This window comes from Pseudochaenichthys georgianus, chromosome 15 (assembly GCF_902827115.2).
Source record: "Pseudochaenichthys georgianus chromosome 15, fPseGeo1.2, whole genome shotgun sequence".
Classification (NCBI taxonomy): domain Eukaryota; kingdom Metazoa; phylum Chordata; class Actinopteri; order Perciformes; family Channichthyidae; genus Pseudochaenichthys; species Pseudochaenichthys georgianus.
The window spans coordinates 32,517,744-32,541,056 of NC_047517.1; the positions used below are offsets into that span (position 1 = coordinate 32,517,744).

Genomic DNA, 23,313 nt, shown 5'->3' on the forward strand with positions numbered 1-23,313 from the left:
GGCGGGGCCAGGCCATTGAGGGCTTTAAAAGTAAATAAAATAGTTTTAAAATGAATCCTCAAATGAACGGGCAGCCAGTGGAGTGAAGATAAAATGGGGGAAATGTGCTCGTATTTGCGTGTGCCAGTTAGTAGCCGTGCTGCTGCATTTTGCACCACAAGGTGAGTTCCTTTTTATTTCCTGCTTCTTCACACACATGCTCTCCAGTACAGGTTAGCTCTGAGTGTTAGCGATGCTAATGTAAACATGCACCGACCATATTACGTCCAAAACTGTTTCTTTGGCATTGTTTCTGATAGCAGAGTTTCTGATAGGGCCGTGGGTGTAAAACCAGCCTACATTTCCGATATTACGTCATATCGGACGCAAATCTGGATCAGCTCCGTTGTAGCCCTGTTTTTAGAGATTTGGGTACGGAGGAAAAGAGAGAGGGTTTTATTTTCTGACGCTGCGTGAGTTCCCTGATACACCGGGGACACATATTTATGTATAAAAGACATACAAATTTGCATTTAGGTCCCCTTTAAATAAGTGTTCTCAATTATCCAACTGATTTAATTAATGAATTCAAGAAAGAAAAATCATAAAGTGTGATTAAATTAAAGTGACATTAGTATACATCTGCATAATGGGTAATGAGATGTAATGTGAATTGTAGGTTTTTGCACTATATGCACAGCTGACGGTCAATAAATTGCATTCTTTTAACCACAAGCTGTTGTTTTAAAAGCATTTACTCATAAAGAACAAGAAACAGTTATTGCTAATATCTCTGAACGTTCCTACCTTGTCTATCATGCGCCTGGCCTCCTCTTCCTCTGCGTTCCTGTTCTCCAGTTCTATAGTGTAGGTCCCCTTATCGCTGTGGTCGTCCTCTGCCTCCCCTTCAGCAGCTGCCCCCCCCCTCCCCACCACCGAAGCGTCCTCACTGGGGCTCGTGGGGCTTCCTGTCGCCAGCCCGGTACTGACCGAGCAGCGCCCGATACTCAGGTCCTCTGACCTCTGCTTGAGAAGGACGCGGGCAGCCGTAGGGGCGCCAGCAGTCACTGTGGCTGACAGCGGAGCGGGGACCTTACCTACAAGAAGAGAGAACAAATAAAGCTATTACCAAAAAAAATGACATACAGACAATTTGGGCTTTTTTGGGGCTGTCAAACGTTATATGATGTCATAACAATAGTTTTCATTTAGTAAAAACAACCCCTGATTAAAGATTTACTGCAACTTCAGCAGATTAAAGCTTGACTTCAGTTTTTGAAATACTTAAAACGAAACATGCCTTTAAAATGTCTTTAACTTAATGTATCTCTTTTAAATTGCACTTACTCACAGAGCACTTTCTCTTAGAACGGACAAATCTTTATAGAAGAGTCACAACATATATTAGCCATGATGATTTAATACCTGAGTCAGAGGTTGTGGAGGCAGAAGTAGAAATGCTGAACACCTTGGGGTGAGACGGAGGCTGGGGAAACAGGGCCTCCCCGCCAGCTCCTATCCCCTGCAGAGGTGCAGTCTGGGAAAATGAATACGAACGGCGCTTGCGAGGGTTTTCCTCGTCGTATAACTCGATCATGAAGGAAGTGCGGCTGCCACCTGTTCTGGCTACGCTCGTTGTGATGTTTCCACCTCCGGTTCCCGCGAGGCCGTGCACTGCTTTTAGGCGTTCCTCCAGGGCGTAGCGGCGGTTTGCAAAACGTAGACCCAGTCCATTCTCTGAGTCACTCTGGGTCCCATCATCATGCTTGCTGCCTATTAGGACACACAAAAGGAGGAGATATTAATTTTTCTGTCTTATATATATATATATATATATCAGATAGATCCGTTTGCTTCTCTTGGAATCGCTGACTTTTACTGTAACCTAAACCAATAACCAAGGGGATGTTATATTTACTAGATTGCTCAAATATAAATCATACTACAGTATACTGTACGTACACAGCAGTAACATAGCGACATATAACAGCTGTTTTGACTATTTTACAAAGATACAGTAGCTATAGCAACTTCAGTAACAAACAAAGTCTCTGAGAGGCTGAGGTCGGCCCTGGTTTCCTCTGTCAGAAGCGATCAAAAATGAATGCTGAGATCCAAAAATGCGTTGAACAAAATCGTACTTTAATGGAATTTATCAATTTATTATAACGTGCAAACATTTAGATTTTTAGACGGATACAGCTATGAAAAGGTTGTGGTCTACAGCGACCTTCTCACTCTCTCACACAGGTGATTATATCTACTATAAGTACCGCCCATAACCATGTGACCCAACTAATCCAACCCATAATTGATAAAAAGATAATATTATAATAAAGACAGACCAATGCCAAAACATAAACAGTCAAAAACCAACAGAAATCCCCACCCTCTGACATCCATGGCTCCTACAATAGCAGTATTGTGCAATGTGCAGAACAACAATGTGTGTGGCTGCTCAGATGTCCACTCAAATCAAGCAAAGAAGAAGAAAAAGGTCCCATAAAAGTTCCGTATAAACCACAGTAAAAAACAACATCTTCTTGAAAGCAGATCCATACCTCAACAAGAAACACATGTTAACTAACCATTCCAGTCTTAATGACTTGCACACTTTCATCTGAGGCCTGCATCTAATCATTCAATCATCTCAACAAACCCTAAGCTCCCAGGGCCCGGTTTACCTACCACATAACTGCCATTTCTACATTTTGATCAGTCTGGGTCCAATCAGCATGTCCTCTCAGTTTTATGCGAAGGCAGACAGTGTGCCACGCTAATCCAGACATGCCACCCACATGGTTACTGGCCCTGCCTACGGCCAGCGAGAGAGTGGGAAGGGGGAGGGGACGAGGAGACCATGGAGGGGGAGGCAGAGCTGGATGAGAGTGTGTGTGGGAGGGGGGGAAAGGGCTTCAGGGATGGAGGAGTAAGGAGACTGTGAAAGAAAAGGGGGAAGGAGGATAAGGATGGGGGAAGAAGAAAAGAGGAGGGTGGATAGAAAAGGAGAAGAACTGGATTAAGTGGGAATTCCTCACTGAAGGAGTCTCGGGATGTAGTGTATTGCCACTAGAGTTGACAGCCACTTACTCAATCATCCAGTCATTTAACAAGCCAACAGTCAGTCAGAGTCTCGGAGAGGAGGAATCACCACATGACCTCGGAAAACACGCTCACTTCAGACACAACGTTTCAAACTCACCCCAAAGGTTTGTGTTTAGCATCATTGTATTTTCTGTATACATCTGATCTTCCCTGAAAGTCAAAGTATGGATAGTACTTAGCTGTATATGATTGGATTGACATTGGACCTAGACTTGGCATGGTGCAACATTGGTGCAACTTAGACAAGATGATGCATCAGGGGGGACTTTAGAGGATCGGATTACTCGTTACAGTAAGTACTGCTCAACCTGTAAAATAAGCTGTATAAAGTCCTCTGAAGCTCTTTAGGAGATGTCACAGTGACGTGATGAAGGGTTATCTCTGGGAGGCTGTGGCGCAGTGGACTAGTGCGTTGGTGTTCGGATCAGGGGGGTTAGGGTTCAAACCCCACTGCAGTCAGCATGTCGTTGTGTCCCTGGGCAAGACCCTTCACCCCAAATTGCTCCTGTGGGGATTGCCCACAGTATTGAGTATGTAAGTCGCTTTGGATTAAAGCGTCTAACAAGTGACATGTAATGTAATGTAAAATATCTCGATTCAGTCTTGGGAACTTGAGATCTACACCGAAATTCTGCTCTACAAATTGGACAGATTAGTATGAAAAACAGGAAGAAGCTAATTATCATGGGAACTGTAGCATCCAAGCTTTGGGAGCATATTACAAACTAACTGTAATGATATCTTAGGCTCTGCGGCTTACTTGTTCTAATATGTCTCTCACACACTGTGGATTTACTGTATCACAATAGCTTTGTGGCCGAGGGCATATTTCTGAGTCTGCAGCTCATTTGTGACATTCCACAAGCCGCCTGTCTTTTGTCACTCTTTGAAATGTAATACAGCACACATTTCATTCAAAAGAAGAAGAAAAACTACGAAATAAGACAGGAAAGAGCGTTAGGGTAGCTTAAGCAGATGAGCAGATAGTGTGACACAGAGGCAGGGCTTCATGCTGTGTGTCCGGACAAAGAAGCCGTTGGCAGGGCAGCGGAGAACAGAGGTATCTGTGAGAGGCCGGCACTCTGCCCCGCTCGCCCCGACATGACTCACAGGGGAGCTGGACTCTGTCTCCGCTACAGGCTGAACACACTGACACACACACACACACACACACACACACACACACACACACACACACACACACACACACACACACACACACACACACACACACACACACACACACACACACACACACACACACACACACACACACACACACACACACACACACACACACACACACACACACACACACACACACACACGCACACACGCACGCAACTATCAGACACAAGGATGCATTTAGTTCACATGCATGCAAAGCCACAGACAAGCAAACATGCAACCTTTATTGCATACACAGAGTTCTGTTGTATCATTACACACAATGCAGTAATATGCAGACAGATTTGTAACTCTTATGTATCTGTGAAGCATTAACATGTACTGCAAATCATTAATACTAATGCACCAATGTACTGAAAATTAATCAACATTGCAAAACATAAAGAAAAAAAAAATTCAGATCGCACATTCAAAGCCGATAACAATACTGATAACACTGATAACACTGATAACACTGATAACTGATAACTGATAACAATCATATCTCATTGGTGTGGAACATGCACGTATGTCACCATAATAAACACATGACAGCTCATATTCCAAAATGGATACCAATATCAGACAGTATGAAGATGTATTCTTGTAAATCGTCCTTCTCGCAGCAAAAGAAAGACTCACCTTGATGCTTACAATCAGAAGCTTTGGCTCAGATGTCGCCTCTCTCAATTACTTTGCTAAACCTCTGCCTAGTAACTCTACGACACACCCTTGACAACACCACACATGCTTCACCGCTTGTCGGCAAATCAGCGCTGAGCATTTCTCAAACACAGAAACAACGCATTTCAGCCACACACACAATGCTAGCAGCACGTGCTTCACACACCCTCCGTCAGCGCTGAAACGCTTTTCTCACACACTCACACAGACGCAAAGAGATGTTCGCTGCTAGATTTAGCTATCTGTAATTGTATGTCTGTGTCGTCTCTTATTCCTGCCATCATTTCCATCTTTGTTACTATAACAACTATCTACCAAAAGCTGTTCTCTCTGTCTTTTGCCACCTCCCTTTCTGCTTTTACTGCAGTCCAGGCAACAAGCCTCCTCTGCCTTTCTTTGTCCAATCACCTTTGCTGTCACGCCTCGAATGCTGCTCTCAGCGTAACATTAGGGTTCTCCCGCCTTCCTCACCCTCGCAGCCATCTCCCCACCGTACCTGTTTTTGCACAGCTCACATGTCCCCTGCCAGCATCAATGGGCAGCGTTCCAGCCAGCTGTCCACCTGCCCTCTATCCCTCCCTCTTCTCCTCCTCACTCAGCCCACATTTCCACCACCTTTTTTCTCTCTGTCCCTGCAGTAATTTCCTCCCATAATCATTTCAAAACCACAGTCCATCCTTGCTATTGCTGTCCATCTTTTCCTTCATGTATTGAAATACCAAGGGTCAGTTTATCAAGTATCAAACCGTCACAGCTTCTGTTGGAAACACTGCAGTCCCAAAGTCAGCGAGACAGTCAGTGAGCAACATAATCATCCATCAGGTGAACCCTGCCATCAGCCAGTTGACATGCATGCAGTTCTAACTCCATCTAATGAATTTGTTTTCCTGCCTTTCACTCCTGCTTCAAAGATTTCCATTTTCATCAGCTTCTGTCTGCTGCTCCCTTCCCCCACACATGTCAACAACACATAAATTGGCCTGCATTTAATTAACTCATGACCAGCATGTAGTCAACCCCACACTAGCATCAAACATAAAGTCGATTTACCGGCAGACTAGGGACTAGCAAAGCTTCGCCTTGCATGGCACATTATCACAGAAACTCCACGGCAGACGGAGCCTACTCAGCAATTGATAAATGTAGCAATAAACGCAGAGAAAAAGGAAGTCACAGACATTTCTAAACTTACCCCAAGAATGCATAGCAACAAGCCCACAGAGGTAAACAGAGAGGATTTAGATATCATAGATATACGCCGCTCCTCCGCTCCCTTCATTGGCTTCCGGTAACTGCTAGAATCCACTTCAAGACAATGGTACTTGCGTTACCATGCTGCGAATGGATCTGGCCCTTCCTACATCCAGGACATGGTTAAACTCTACACCCCAGCACGTGCACTCCGCTCTGCATCAACCAAACGGCTCGCTGCACCATCGCTGCGAAGGGGACCCAAGTTCCCATCAGCAAAAACACGTGGGTTTGCTATCCTGGCTCCAAGATGGTGGAATGAGCTCCCCATTGACATCAGGACAGCAGATAGCTTACACATCTTCCGGCGCAGACTGAAAACTCATCTCTTTCGACTCCACTTCGAGCGATAAAATTACTAACAAAGCACTTATATACTAATAAAGGGCTGGCTTACCTAAAGCCAGTTGAGTAGCACTTGAAATGTTGTTGCTCTATGAAGCCTGATGTACTTATATGATTCTGTTTTCTTCAAGTTTGTATTTTGTTGGTCGAACGCACTTATTGTAAGTCGCTTTGGATAAAAGCGTCAGCTAAATGCAATGTAATACATATATATAAAAACTAAAGCTTATAAGGCTTGCCATGAAGTAGTATTTGCGTAGAGTATGTGCTCTTCACTGGATAATATCTCTTTGAATGGAGCTGTACTTTGCTACTCGTGCTAAGCTTCATCATTGGATATCAGATGAGTAGATTGGGCTTTACCTATTTCTGTCTGCTAGCTAATCCCTTGGCTTGGTTACCGCTGCCAAAAAACACTGATCCTAACAAAGAACAACCCCGGCTTCACATAGCTGGAAAAGACAAATCTAAAAATAACAAAGAAAAATAGGTTTACTGCAAAGCTAAGTTGATTGGTTCTATTGGACAATCTTACGGCCCGTCCACACGGCGGTGTGCGTTGAAGCTTCAACGCTTCTGCCCATTCACTTTGAATGGGGTGACGTCACGCTTTGCCGAACTGCATTGTGGGAGCGTTGCTTCGCTTGGCTCACGTTGCTCGCTTCAAAAGTTGAGCAATGTTCAACTTTTGAAGCTTCGACTGAAGCGTCAGCCAATCAAATCATATGCCAGTACAAGCTCAAGCCAATCAAACCGCATGCTTGTGTGTCCGGGGCGGGAGATTCATGTGATTGGTTGTTGGTCGAGTTTCAGACACGCCCGCCGGCAAGCTTCAACGCACGCCGCCGTGTGGACGCTGTGTTACGGCCCCTACACACGGCGGCGTGCGTTTCCGCTTCAACGCTTCTGCCCATTCACTTTGAATGGGGTGACGTCACGATTTGGCGAACTGCATTGTGGGAGCAAAGCGTAGCTTCTCTCGCGGTGCTCGCTGCAAAAGTAGAGCAATATTCTACTTTTGCCGCCTCGACGGAGGCGTCAGCCAATCAAATCCCGCGTATGCAAATCTGACAGTACAAGCGCTAGCCAATCAAACCGCGTGTATGTTGGAAGAGCCAGACCGCAGTTATTTCCCATTATGTCAAAAAATGGAGGAGAAAATGATCGTGGCGGTAGGGAATCACCTGGTACTCTATGACCAGTCCCTCTTTACATACAGGGATACAAACCGGAGGAGCCAGGCATGGGGGGAGGTGGCAGAGACAGTGGGTGAAACTGGTAGGTTTTCGCCTGTTTGGGGAGTTTATATCCAGTGTACTTCGTTTGAATGGACAGCTAGCAAGCATAGACAGTATATTTAGCCAGCATGGATGTAGCATGAATGGTTTGCTTTGTATGTCCGGGGCGGGACATTCATGTGATTCGTTGTTGGTCGCGTTGCTCGCATTGACTCCCCAAGCTCAAGACACGCCCACCGCCAAGCAGCAACGCACGCCGCCGTGTGTAGGCTCCGTTAGTGTACCCTAAAGAGCTGTCTGAATAGCTGTAGAGTATATCTCAGTATACACTATGTATAAACTATATTAAAGGTTGTGTTTCAGTAGGTTCTAAATATCAATTTTGTTCGTGTTATTAGATTTTTTATTAGAATTGGAGCTGTTCGTTCATACCTATAGTTTTATGGTGTAAAACGTAGTATTGATTCATGTATTATGTATTGAATTGGTGGCTTAAAGGTCACCTATTATGCAAAATCCACTTCTTCATGTCTTTTCTACATCAACATGTGTCCCCTCTGTGTAAAGAGATTCTGAAAGTTTCAGGAAAAATGATTCTCTCTCTTTTTGTCCTGATCCATTTATATATTAAAAACCTGTCCGAAAATGAGCTGATCAGATTTTGGCCACTTTATGATGTCATAAGGATGTTTTGGCTTGTGTAACCATTAGCCAATCAGCAACCAAGGTAACCCCCCCCCCCCTTATCACCTGAATCTCCTCCTAGAGCACCATTGTGTTCTTTGTAACCAAATATCTCTCAGAGGGGCATGGGGAGGGGCTCCTTATTCTCATCTAAAGTGACAGACAGAGAATCAGCACTTTTGAAACAGAGGGGATTATGGGTAATGCTGCAATGATCTGTTTGCTGTTTGGAGCCAAACACTTCAGAGACATGTTTTGTATATATCTGAAACCTGTAATATATTGGTGAAAAACAGTATACTAGGGGACCTTTAATATGTTTTTCGCAATATGCCAGTAGAGAACAAGATAATCGTACAAGAAATATGTTTAAACAATTGACACCTGTAGGAATGTAAAAAGAAAGCAATCTGTACCTTTGAGCCTCTTGAGATGGACCGGCACGTCGCTCTTGATGCTCTTGCTGTCGTCCTCCGTGGACTCGCTGCGCACCAGAGTTGGGTCGTTCTGGGCCAGCCAATCAGCCACTTTGCTCTCTGAGGCCATCATGGCGGCTTGCAGCGTGCTTAGGTCCCTCCCTGATGCTCCCCCACTTCCTGCTCCACTCTTCTTGGAGCGAGACCTGTGGTGGTCGGGTGTGAACTTTGACACGTGGTCTTTAATGGTGACTTTCCCTGGAGAAGTGCTGTCAAACTCTATGGTGAAGGAGGCGTGACCTTGAGCTGTGGAGCAGAACGTTGTGTCAGTCACAGATCCTGTTCAGACCTGGCATTAACTTGTCTTCTGTGATCCGATTGGAAAACATTTATGACTGTGACTTCTTGGCTTAATCAAATGATGAAAATATACAGTCGACATCTGCTCATGGTTTCTGTTTCAGACTGATTGCTTCTCTGTTTGTGCATGACAAACATTGGCCACTTCCTTTTTTCTGTTGTATATCAATTATCTTATACAACACATTTATAACAAAGGTCACCCTGACAGAACTCAAATGAGTAATAATGAATCTGTAAATATGTTAAAGGTCCCATGTCATGGCCATTTCTACTGATCATAATTCCATTGTTGAGGTCTACTAGAATAAATATATATTGTACAATTGTCCAAACTCACATTGGTTTCTCATACAGCATCTCTGTATAGTATGTGTGTTCACTCTCTGTCCTAAATGGCTTGTTGGAGCTCCTGCCCCCCCCCCCTCCCGGTGAGCCCAGTGGCCGTCTGCGAGACAGCGAGACACAGCGAAACCTAGCCTGAAACACACACACACCCGCAGCCTGGCTGGGAGTTTGTGTGTGTGCCCAGGCTGAGTTCCGCGGTGTCTCGGTGTCTCGCTGACCCCACACCAGCGAGCCTCGCAACGTCCCGCCGAGTGTGTGTGTGTGTGTGTGTGTGTGTGAGGAAGTCCACGGATTGGTCCAAACGTAACGGCTCCGCGGACGTAACGTCACTATACCCGAAATACGTCACTATACCCAAGAAGTACACAATGAAAAAAGAGAAATCTCCAACGAGGCGTTCTGGGGCAGCATAGACAGAGTTGTACTCTCTACAGGGTGTACTTTGAGGGTTTGTGACTCTGCAGACCGTTTACATGCAGAACAAGTTACATAACACACAAGGGGACGGGTACTAACCAGACAAGCTTGTCATGGGACCTTTAAGTTCTATTAATGTCACAAATGAATGAAGGAGTGGAATTGTATCTGTGATAAGAAACCACAAAAGTTCTTAATTGTTAACAAAGACAATATAACCTATACATTCCCTCTTTTATTTTATAAATCAGAATAAATGAAAGGAATATTTCACCTGCAGTGCCCTCTGTGTCCTTGGTGGGAACCTCATGGATGCCGTTATTGGCGATGTGACCCTCCTTGGTAGGCATCTCAAAGTAACTGGAATCGTTGGCGGACGACGCATTTAGGCTGTCCTGTTTAGATTTATCCCCTCGACGAGCCTCTTTGCTGTCTGAGGATACAAGGAAAGGAAAGAGGTTACTAAGGTTGATGATTCAAGGTTTCATTATTATCAGCGCTATTACATTGTCAAGTAGAACAGAAAAGGGGTGTAAGACGTGTTATCAATCATCGTACGAGTTGTCATAACATCACTTTTCATCAGTTCATATTCACTGATACAAACTTCTATATAATCTTGAGAATGTATTAGTTTGCTAACATGACATCCTACTGCTTCAATGTCACAGTTGAATGCTAGAATTCATTATCAAGATCCAAAGGTGAAGGGTCAAGCTGAGCCAACAAAGGACCAATTCAATCACGGCCCTCTCTTCAGCAAGTGTATCCCACCATGTATCAGAATAACTGTCTCCTTCTGGGAGAGGATGCAGCCTATAAACTACAAATACTACAAAGAAATACATGTATCCTTTTGTCTCTTAGTTTCACTCTCAATCGCTTATAGACGCACACGTCACAAAGTCACTCAGGAGAAAAAGCCTTAGTGGAGCTTTTTTTAAATCTGCTTTGGGGTCCTCACAATATGGAGCATGTGTTATCTCAGTCTTTGTGGGATCTGAATATGATAAATGAGACTTTCGGAAATGAGAGGGGCCATCTGCTTCATGTTGGGGACTAACTGAGGAACATATGGCAATTAGCAAAAAGCAACAAGATAAGAAAACTGACATCGCAGAATATAAAAGAGTGCATTTCTCATAAATAAAATATACTCTAAATATGATTCTCAGGCTTATTTTCGCTCGGTTTATCAACTACATTTTTCTTTGGCTCATTTTTTAGGCAAGGCAAGTTTATTTATATAGCACTTTTCTGTACGCGACAATTCAAAGTGCTTTACAAAACAAATTAAAAGACTTTTTAGGAATAAATACAGTAAAAACACATTATACAATGGCATTTTACAACAGGCATTACAAAGCAAAGATACAAATAATAAAAATAAACACCACAGGTATACAATACATGTTTAAAAGGCATACTGTAGTTCGAATATGAGCATCTCAATTAAAAGCAGCGGCAAAGAGATATGTTTTTAGTCTCGATTTAAAAATAGTAAGCGTTTCTGCGGACGTGCGTGAGTTGGGTAGTTTGTTCCAGAGTGTCGGGCATAACAGCTAAACGCTGCCTCTCCATGTTTTGTTGCTACTCTCGGTTTTTTAGGGAAAAATGTGCGGTTACCAGCATAAGCATAAACTGGAAGATTTACAACATGGATTTAAACTGACTGTAAATATTAGAATTAGAAAAGTCTTAACCGCGGTATATAATACCATGCAAAGAAGACGGACGTGTCAAAAACAAATATGCAAAACAGACAAAACAACCATAAGAAGTTCAGGAGAAATGACTAAACTTCCTGTATCTCAAACATTTAGTTAATGTAAAGAAATACTATCAGAGCTTCCTCTCACACCCCCATAAATCACATGGCTTGTCCGGAAAGCAACGAGTTTCATGAATGAGTTTAATAAGATAAATACAGTTCAAACTAATGCTGACTGTGCTGCAGGATTTATTTTCAGTTGGCTTACCATAAACACGCAAGGCTTTATGGAATCGGCTTTGATTTGTAAGTCTACTATGTACAACAGACGCAGCATTAAAGAGTCATGATACCCTGTGAGTATTGAACGCATTCATAAAGGCATTTCCTGTAAGGCAAGTGTGACAGACTTCAAATATGACATCGCTTTTCAAATTCTTATTTACTTAAGACCTAAACAAGTTAAATGATCAAATAGTTCTTCAAAGAGCACTAATTAAAAGTTGATTGAAATTGACAACTCTTTACCAGCATCATTATCATAAGTATATGGAATTCAGAGTAATACTTACCGGAGACTCAGAGAGTGGTTTGGCTAATGATCGCTGCAGTATGGATCGAGAGAGTGGGCTGTTTGAACGCAGTGTGCACGAGAGTGTGTGTGTGTGTGTGTTGGGGGAGCTGGTGCAATGGCGTAACCCAATCGGCGTGAGTGACAATACACAAGGAAGGGGGTAGGGGGCTCTCACAAGCAAACACAGCCTATTCAATGCGGAGGAGAAAAGGACACACACACACTAAACTTAACTGTCATTCACATGCAAGCAACAAAAACACACTCAAAACTAAATCGCCTACTTCCCAAAACCTCTCTTTCACTTCCCCTTCACTGCTGCTGTATCTGATGTTAACAGTATGAGCCGATATAGAGGTCAAGCTCACATTGTGTACGCTGATAAGATCTTCTTTTGATGCCGAGGTCCATGTAACCTAGATAAATACAGTGTGACACACCCCCTGGGGAGCGTGCTGCCTCACACAACAGATCCATAACAGCCATTCAGCGCTCAAAAAGTCAAAAAGTCAATGACAAAAAAGACGGAAAATGACTTCCACTCACCCTTTCTCATGACTGAAGTAGCCAATCCCATTTGGCTTTTTCTTTTAAAGCTCTTAGGGGTTTCAAATCATCCTCACAAGCGTGCACAGGTTTCCTCCAAAATGCCTTTCTAATCTCATTCTAACGGCAAATTACTTTCCTAAAATGGTTTAAGAAAGAAATTAACTATTTGTTAAGAGCTGCAAAAAGTATTCCTTTCTGTGCCGGTGAAGACGCTCCCAGACGTTCCCTCCAGATGTGACGAGAGATTTAAGGACGCTCCAGTCTGCTCCAATGTTTGTGTATGATTGACCTCCCCCCACTGCCCCTGAATACCCTGTCCACACTGAAACCAGCCTGGCACAGACTGATTTTGTACCGCTGAGCTGTTTCTCTATTGGTGTATCGTCTAATCCTGTTACTCGGACTATCCAGAACCAACTAACCCCCCCCCCGCCTAACGGTCACTATACAGGCACATATTGTAGGCAAACAGAGAAACATACAGGCCTTTGTGTGCACTTGGATATACATTGTACCACACACACACACACACACACACACACACACACACACACACACACACACACACACACACACACACACACACACACACACACACACACACACACACACACACACACACACACACACACACACACACACACACACACACTGGCCATTATCCTGTCAACAGGGAGCACATAAAGTGAGCCAGAGGGCATGAAGATCCAGCGACTGAGATAAAAGCATCTGCACTGCATTGCTCAATTTAGTATTTAATGCTTGTGACACAGCACCATAGAGCTACTGCAAAATAACACATGTTTCTTTACTTGCAGAAAATACATATTCAAAGACATGCTGATATGTGTAACTTTCACATATACAACAGTAAAGATGTGATTATCCCACTATACATGACAAAATTACATTTAAGAAGTCAGTATTAAATCCAATTTGGTGTGAAAACGGTGTCTTGTCGTCCTTGCCTTTTAAGAGAAAACACACCATGTTGTTCTGTATATTCATATAGGAACTGTATAATTGTGTTTTTAAACAATTAAACAAACAATTAATCTCGACTGTAACAGTTGTTGTCCTGTAAAAGTGTTATTAATGATATTATGGTCTGTCGCCCAATGCAAAACCTTTTAAGAAATCGATAGAAAAATGTATCACTTGACAGTCAACTAGCTTTCTTCGATTAAAACCATTGTTGTTTTAGGAAAAGGGATAGATGTCTGAAACCACTATTTTTGGTTTGTGCACTTCATGATGAAAACGACATTGATGAGGACATGTGTGAAGTTAGAAGTTTACAAACAGAATTCCTCCTACCTGACATGGAGCTGTCATGTTTTTTGCTGGATGACTTGATTTCCTGTTTGAAGGAGTTCTCATCATCTGCATCCCCATCCCCCCACCACGACGGCTGTCCGTAGAGTGGGGTCCCACGAGGCAGCGCTGCAGCATCCCCTAAAACAGACACACAGATGCAGACACATTTAACAAAGCCTGAGCACATTTTAATATAGCTTTAATTGCAGCCTGGCATATTTAGCACATGTATTATGGACTTTACATCCATACTCTTGACATAAGCCGTTTATTGTCCGATGACACAAAGTGAACCCAGCTGTCCTTTGTGTGTGTGTATCTCGCTGAATGAATTCCCCTCTGGCACCATTGACCTATTTTTTACAACTCTAGCCAGCAGGATGGACACACACACGTGCACACACTCTCTTATCATGCTCTCTCTCTCTCACTCTGTTTCTCAGACACACGCGGTTCAATTGAAGAGGGACTTTCCGTTTCCCTTTCTGCCCCCATTAGAATGAAAGCTGCCATGGGACAAGCATACTTATGTCTTTGAATTGGACAGCACAGAAGAAAAGTGACACAGTTGAGGGACACTGAGGAAAGACATCCCCAGTTGGATTTAAACAGCAATGTTGTGGGATAAACCGCTGTACCGAAGGAAGTCTCCTCGTGTGTTAACTTTTTGCTCTTCCTCTTCTTACCATTTTTTTCTTTATTACCCCTTATCCCACACGTTTAATTACAGCATATGCAAATAATTATAGATGCTGTGTGCCAAATTGCATGCGTATATAAGGGGGCCTTATAAAGCTACGTAAAGTATGCTCATTATAAGGTTTACTATCTGGGTGAGGCCTGGTGTTACAGTAGCAACACTGCAGGATTACATGCACAGACCACAGAGGGGGTGTCATTAAAAGCATGAGCAGCAGATGGGGAGACATGCAACACCGTATGTGCATGTTAGCGTGTTTTTGGTTACGTCCAAGCCTTTGAATGTTACAGCTTTTTAAAACAAGTAGTGCTGGCATATGGGTTTGCATTGTGTGGGCCCTCTGACCCTGTTACTGCTTAATCTGTGCAATAACACAAGCCCCAGTGGCATTGTTTCAACATCTGGAGCTTAACTGGGACCCCTGCTAGCCCCCCAGCCTGGTCAGTGATGTCGATTATTAGGGACGCCTTCAGTCCTAAACCGTCTTAATGTTGCAACAGAGTGACTCCATGTTGGTGTGGAGGGTAAAGCTGTTTCCCTGGTGACCATGTCTACCCCCTACTGGCCTGAGATCAAATCCCTCCACTCTTAATTTCACTGCACTCTCCTGAAAATGTGTTTTGTACAGTAAGTGGAGAAATTCAGCCTGAAATTCTTAAAGAGCATGTGATGAAAATGTCTGTTTTGGAGTTGCAGAACAGACAATCCTATTTTCTTGGGGTTTTAAAAAGTCCCAATACAACATCAATTTGTGTTGGAACAGTAAACTTTGTATTTAACTAGTCTTAGTACATTGTTTAGAATACATTTCCATAGATGAATGTACAATAAGACATTATGAAGTGTTAGTATAATAAGGTATATGGGATGTTACATACTAACCTTTTTATTGCATTTTCAAAGATGGAACATTTTACTTTAAGGTATTGTTTGTATATGTTAAAGTAAAATGAGAAAGGACTGCCCTGTGATAGCAGTCAATAGATCTACATTTTCAAGAAAAAGAGTGTAATCAGACCAACACAGCGATATACTGTTTATACTGTCTCAACTTCCTCTCCAAACTGTCTCTCACCTGCTAACCTCTCCTCTGCTTTGTGTGAGTCCACAGGTTTAGCTGCTGGCTCTTTGGAGGAAGTCACCCCACTCCTCTCCGCTGGCTTCGGGGTGCTGGTGCTGCTGGGAGACTTTGGTGTCTTTGTTGGGGTCTTAATGGGGGACTTGCTTGTGGTTGTGGTGGAAGTGGTTTCAACGCTGGGAGGCTTCTTGCTGAGCTGGAGGCTGCTGGTGAATTTTTCATGCTTAAGAGGATAAAGAAAATAAATATAAGTTGGAGATGTTAGTAGTATAATACAACTGTGTGTCCTGGTGAAGAAGGTTCCTTGACAGTGTGTGTTCAGGCAAAGGCTGTGTGTGTGTTCTTACCTTTAGAGCCTCCTCAGGCACAGTGAGCTCTCCTCTCACCACCGTGAACAGATTGGTATGTGAGACAGAGAGGTTAAGGAAATACTAGCCATAATAGCACAATTATGATACATGTATATTTAAGCAATAGCTCACCACAGGCCGTGGTATATGTTCATTATACCGCATCGCGTCGGGCCGAACCACGCCCCTAACTGTGATATAATGACCATATATCACGGCCTGCAGTGAGCTATTGCTTTTATAAAACGGTTACCAAGTGTGGCAATATGAAAGAAAAAAACACACTCTAATTTAAATAGTTTTTTCTGCACAAAACATACACTAATGCAACAACACTAACAGCTAGCGAACATATTAGACAGAGAGCGTTGATCGACTATTTGGCTATTTATTTACATTAATTTGAATGTTGCTGTTTATTGTGCAGCCACTGAAAACCTGTCCAGCACCAGTAGCATGGCTTACGAGATTACTTGTATAGGCTGAGGTTGTTCTAGGCTGTTGCTCGGCGTGGCGAGAATATTGCTCCACTTTCTCCGGTCCGCGAGATTCGGCTTCCCGTAGCTCTGGAGAGAGCTTTCGCACCTGTGGCCACTAACGGTCATCATTTCTCTGCTTTGTTTCAAGACCCGCATCAGAAACCTTTTGAATGGGGGTACTTTTCCAGTTGGTCTACCTGCTCTTCACGTAGCTCTGCATGTCGTCGTCTTAGGTGCTTTTCTTTCTGGAGATAGGCACTGCTCAATCCACTTAAATGTTTCGGCTTAAGCTTTGTTAGTTAGTTTCGTAAGGGATGTAATGTAACAGCTGTAACGGTTGTAGCTTCTCTCAGACGCGGAGGGATACATGACTTATGAAAAGTAACTACAATTCTACCCGTGATATACGCTCATTATATCACGGCTAAGATCAGATCAGATTGCTTGATTTGACTTGTCCGTTTTATAAACAAAGATATACTATATATATATAAGAAATAACACAGAGATGCATATAACCATTTAGTACTGCAAGCTGTAAATGATTCTATTGTTATGCAGAACCTTTCAAAAAAAGCATCTACGTATTATTTTACTACCTGAACTGCTTAAAGGATATCATATCCAAACCGCAGCTTGTCCTCCAACTTCAGAGTGATGTACATCTGCTCCTGGATGCGGACATCATTAACAAAGGTCTGCAGGGGGAAAGGCAAGACAAAAAGAAGATGGTCATTTAACAAAGGTAAGCATGTGATTAGGGTCTTAGTTTGCATGATGCCAACAGTTGAATCATCTGATCCTGGTGTCTTTTTTAAATCAGTCTGCATAGCCAGGACTAAAGGCCTTAGAACTACACTGCATGTCTTTCCCTGCCTGTTTTCTTTCCCATCTATTACGATCGCATACTCCCATTCCCCCTTTGAGCCCTCCTTCCATCGTGCAGCTCTGAGACAGATCAGGTTTCACTGAACTGCAAGTGAAACTCTATCATACTGTACTTGCACTGCTGTTGTAATAAAAACATTCCTGCCTCCTCTCTGGTGAGCTGGTCCATGAGAACTTTACAACCCGTCTTTGAAAACATCTGTAGAGAAGTAAAGGGTGAAAATCCTCAACACACAGATTTTTTTCTCACAACTCTGACAAATCTGTTTATATACGCTGACTCAGCAGGAAAACACTTCCTCTGAATGCAGCCAAAGAAGCTGAATGGTTAATGACACAGCAGGAAGGAGCTCTGACTCCCACTTCCTGTCTGAGAGCTGGAGAGGATGTGTCCGATCTGTTGGGCTGTGACTGCTTATCACTACACATGACTAACAGCATGTGGTCACTGTAAACAGGTTGTACTGCACACATTCTACATGTATCCACAACTACTTAGAGGGTAAGGGACTGCAGTAGAAAAGCGACCATCTACACCCATTCATGTCTGTTCATTAAATATGAAGCTACAACCAGGAGGATGTTAGCTTAGCTTAGCATAAAGCTAAAACCAAAGGGAATCTACTAGCCTAGCGTAACATCTGTAAAGCTAGCTAATACAAACATTATTTGGTATCCTGTGTAATACATAATACGAGTTTTCAACTAAGCCGTGCAATAAATAATAATAAAAACTGACAAAGAGAACATTTTGCTGTACACTACATACTTTTACTTTGTGTTTCTTCCTACCAAGTCAAAGAGCTCATTTGTGCTTTGTATGTTTAAGATACATAATTCAATTTACATGGGGACTTTGGTCTAAGACAGTCCAAAAATATGAATCAACATGAACAACTCTCAAACCAAATCCCAAAACTAGAGTGCTAGAACTCAAATGTGTGATATCAGTATAAAGTCTGGTTGTGCTCTAGGGACAATGAATTGGGAAAGATGTTAGCGAGGACACTTAGAGCACCCAGGGGACTCCTCTGGGTTTATTGGTACATTTCCTGTTTAACAACGGAGACCACTACAGAAGAGCACAGATCATGTTGCTATAAACAAGAACAAAAAAAATTCACTCTCAGTTGATTCACAAAAAAACAAGGAAAAAAACATGGGTAAGATGTTGCTCAAACCGCCGCTTTTAATCTAATTGTGAATAATATCACAATATTGCTTTTGATAATCAGCTGAAATTCCATTGCTGGTATTCACATTTCACCAAATCATGTGAAAACAGTAAGATTTGTTTTAGTTTCCCTTTGTTTAAAGGTTTTGCCCTAAAGTGGTGATTTGCATAATTAGGATTAGCTTCGCATTGACCTCAGCCGTGATACACATCTTCATTAACTGGGAGATTGATTAGCAGCAGTAAAATAAAAGATCCTATTGACTGCCAAAAAACGTTAACCTCTAACCCTCAGCTCTCTACCCTTCAACGTCCTTTTTTCCCTCTCTACCTCCTGATTTCTCTCCATCTTTGCAGTCCCTATCTCTCTCTCCAAACCTCTTTATTCCACCTTCGGCAGGTTAAACTCTTATCTCTCCCCATCCATCATGTGACCTCCTTCTCTCCTCCATTATTTTGTCATCTTCTTTGTTCGGTTTGTTCCTTTAATCTCTCCTAAACGCTCTCTGTTTTGCATATTTCTAAGTGTGTACTCACCCCATTCAGGCTGCCCAGGTCCTTGACCTTGTGTTCGTCTGTCCCAGCCTCATAGTTGACGACCGCATGCTGCTTATCCACGCTGCGGGACTTCAAACAAAAACAAACATTAAACATTAACCAAGCGGTAACTTTTGATATCCTATTATACTGTTTTTCATTACTTTATTATAGGTCTCAGATATATACAGAACCCGTCTCTGATTGGCTGAAATACCAAACATGTCATTGCAGCATCCCATAATCCCCTCTGTTTCAGCCCTGTTTCCAAAGTGCTGATTCTCTGTCTGTTACTTTAGATGAAAATAAGGAGCCCGGTTAAAAAGAACACAAAGGGGCTCTAGGAGGAGATTCAGGGAATAAGGTGGGGGGGGGGGGGGGTTACCTTGGTTGGTGATTGGCTGATGGTTACACAAGCAAAGAAATCGTTATGACATCATAAAGTGGCCAAAATCTGATCAGCTCATTTTCAGACTGGTTTTTATAGAAATGGATCAGGACAAAAATAGAGAGAATCTTTGTTCCTGAAACTTCCAGAATCTCTTTACACAGAGGAGACACATGGTGATGTAGAAGAGACATGAAGAAGTGGATTTTGCATGATAGGTGACCTTTAATAGTGCTTATTTTTCAAAATGTCTTCAGACTGCTCATATGGTTACATCAGGACATCAAACAGTGTAACCCTGACCATGAAGGTTTCTTAGAAAACTATTAAAGGCTGTGACTGAAGGAGAATGTGCTATGGTGCCTCTTTGTGAAGGTAAGTGCATCCAATTTCTAGAATATTTTCTGATAGTGATCCTCACTGTAACTTTGTAGGATATCTTCTAAGATATCAACGCTGCATATCAGAAGGTATTTCAATGTTGCTGACACAGCACAACACACACAACCACAAGATATTGGTTTGCTACGGTGTTCAGGTCAGCTGTTATCAATTTTAGTGATACGGTCATTATTAGAAAATACTGGATTTGAAATTTCAGCCTTCTTTTTTCCACCCGTGACCAAACAGGGATAACATGCAATAAATATGGGATATATGACGTCCATCAAGTAATTCCTTTAACTGTTCTGATGTGTTGTGTAACCGAGTCATTTTGCCTCACTCATGAATCGCACGTTTTAAACAGCTTGGGGGTAAAAGTCAAAAAGATAAAAAGTTATTTTCGCAGCAAGATTCAGGCAAGAATAAGACTATGATGCTGAAGTCAGTGAATGATTTTGAAAGCTCAGCTGGAACACGTATTGATTTCATACTCAAATAAAAAGGCTCTAGAAAATGGCTGATTTGTTGCTGAAGTAAACCCGAGGGAAGCAGCTTTAGAGAGCAAACCGTCAAACAGATTATTTGAGTGAGATTAGGCTAGATCAAACAGGATAGAAACCAACTGATCTGCTTGTTGTACCTCTCAGCGCAGGATGTAACAGACTCCTGTAGTTACACACCGATAAACCGCTGAGTTGACTGACTGAATATGTGCAGAGGCAACTCAGAATACAGATAGCTCAACGTATAACTAAAAGTGAGTGTCAGCAAAGTGAACACATTTGAGGTACAAATAAACTACGTTTAAAAACTCCCAAAATGCGCTTGTTTGAGTTATATTAATTAAGTGCAAAGTGAGTAAAACAGAAAATCTAAAACTGATAATGACATGAGGTACATTTGATTTACCAAGGAAACAAGAGCACACAAACAGAGAAGTGGAGCTGTGAGACAGAGGATATCATTCTGGGAGACAGAAATTAGACTGACATCATGGAGACTGTGTACCTGTATTTATTACACTCCTTCCCCTTTTTAATACATACATAAACACAGTCAAATATAACCTGCTCACAAAGCCAGAGGTTGAGGTCAGTAGCAGATAATTCTACAAGCATTTAGTGTGTTATTCTGTTTGTGAGTGAGTGTTTTTTATTTAACCTTTGCCATGTGATCAGGCCTTGGCGCGTTTAAGCAGTCACATGCAGGGCCGTATCCACCCTTGAGGTCACCGAGGTCCGGGCTGTGTATATATATATATATAACAAAACTTTTGAACTAATTGCACTACACGGGGTATTTTGTAGAACTTCCATTTACTGCCGATGGGGGCGCTGCATAACTACGTAGCCTCGATTAAAGCAAACAGAAGAAGACGACATGTCAACAAACCACGGCAGCCCGGGCCCTTTCTCATTTCTCTAACTCCCCTCTTCGACTCCACTCCTCGACTCCTATCCTCGATACTTAGTCCCCCCCTCGGGAGATGCGAGTGGAGGAGCCGAGGAGGGGAACCGAGGAGAGAGGAGGGGAAGCAGCAGGCGGTTAGAGAAATGAGAACTCCTCTCCTCTGAGCGGTAATTTTAAAGAGACGTCCATTAATGATGACAGGAAGCACAGCAGCCCTCTGTCTGATGGACAGATGTGTTCATGACCACTTATATATTTATTTTTAATTCATTCACAGTGCGGTATAATGAGACAATAACAGGCTACAGCCGTTGTGTATTTTATTATGTGAAGCACTAAATGGTTTTAGAAAAATATCGACTCTTTGTAGATATCTACTAAACTAAAGCAAATAGTAGGCCTGTTATACTGAGTGATATATATTATACACACTGCTCTGCTTTCTGCACGGACCTCATAGCTGTTCTCACTGTAAACATCACGTCGCGATGAAAGCAGTTAATAAAATAATATCCCGGGGATGCATGCAGAGCTGTCATTGGCTGAGATAAGTCCGGACGCGCGTCACGACCTATGGTCACGACTCTTTGAAACATCCCTGTTCCCGGAAATGCATCCGCGAAGGAGCTGTGGAGGACCCATCAGTGTATCCTCGGTTAGAGCTCCTCCAGAGAGCCTCCTCGACGCTCGATCCTCGGTCCTCAAAGTGCATTGAGAGAAATGAGATGTCCTTCAACATGGCGCGCTGAAATTCATTTCCGGGTCACTACCGGAGGACCGACACTTTTGTTTTTTCTCCCATTTTTCATGAGATGAACTCAAAGATCTAAAACATTTTCTATATACAAAAAAATAACCATTTCTCTCAAATATTGTTCACAAATCTGAAAAAATCTGTGATAGTGAGCACTTCTCCTTCTTGATATGCCCACCTCACAGGTGTGGCATATCAAGATGCTGATTAGACAGCATGATTATTGCACAGGTGTGCCTTAGGCTGGCCACAATAAAAGGCCACTCTGAAATGTTCAGTTTTATCACACAGCACAATGCCACAGATGTCGCAAGTTTTGAGGGAGCGTGCAATTGGCATGCTGACAGCAGGAATGTCCACCAGAGCTGTTGCCCATGAATTGAATGTTCATTTCTCTACCATAAGCCGTCTCCAAAGGCCTTTCAGAGAATTTGGCAGTACATTCAACCGGCCTCACAACCGCAGACCACGTGTAACCACACCAGCCCAGGACCTCCACATCCAGCATGTTCACCTCCAAGATCGTCTGAGACCAGCCACTCGGACAGCTGCTGCAACAATCGGTTTGCATAACCAAAGAATTTCTGCACAAACTGTCAGAAACCGTCTCAGGGAAGCTCATCTGCATGCTCGTCGTCCTCATCGAGGTCTCGACCTGACTCCGGTTCGTCGTCGTCACCGACTTGAGTGGGCAAATGCTCACATTCGATGGCGTCTGGCACGTTGGAGAGGTGTTCTCTTCACGGATGAATCCCGGTTTTCACTGCTCAGGGCAGATGGCAGACAGCGTGTGTGGCGTCGTGTGGGTGAGCGGTTTTCTGATGTCAATGTTGTGAATCGAGTGGCCCATGGTGGTGGTGGGGTTATGGTATGGGCAGGCGTATGTTATGGACGACGAACACAGGTGCATTTTATTGATGGCATTGTGAATGCACAGAGATACTGTGACGAGATCCTAAGGCCCATTGTTGTGCCATTCATCCACGACAATCACCTCATGTTGCAGCATGATAATGCACGGCCCCA

At 43.0% G+C, this 23,313-nt stretch overlaps 1 protein-coding gene across 3 annotated transcripts in view; it reads right to left on the reverse strand.

Annotated features, from left to right (window-relative positions):
- Nucleotides 1–23,313, reverse strand: part of cep170aa (centrosomal protein 170Aa) — a 52,526-nt gene that overhangs the window by 14,283 nt on the left and 14,930 nt on the right. For all 3 annotated transcript variants that reach the window (XM_071205567.1, XM_071205568.1, XM_071205566.1), the window contains exons 4-12: nt 19,352–19,441; nt 17,369–17,450; nt 16,271–16,326; nt 15,921–16,146; nt 14,146–14,283; nt 10,269–10,427; nt 8,870–9,175; nt 1,405–1,752; nt 787–1,076 (exon numbers count right to left, since the gene is read on the reverse strand). In XM_071205567.1, coding sequence (XP_071061668.1) covers nt 787–1,076; nt 1,405–1,752; nt 8,870–9,175; nt 10,269–10,427; nt 14,146–14,283; nt 15,921–16,146; nt 16,271–16,326; nt 17,369–17,450; nt 19,352–19,441 — 1,695 coding nt within the window. The remainder of the gene's footprint in view (nt 1–786; nt 1,077–1,404; nt 1,753–8,869; nt 9,176–10,268; nt 10,428–14,145; nt 14,284–15,920; nt 16,147–16,270; nt 16,327–17,368; nt 17,451–19,351; nt 19,442–23,313) is intronic.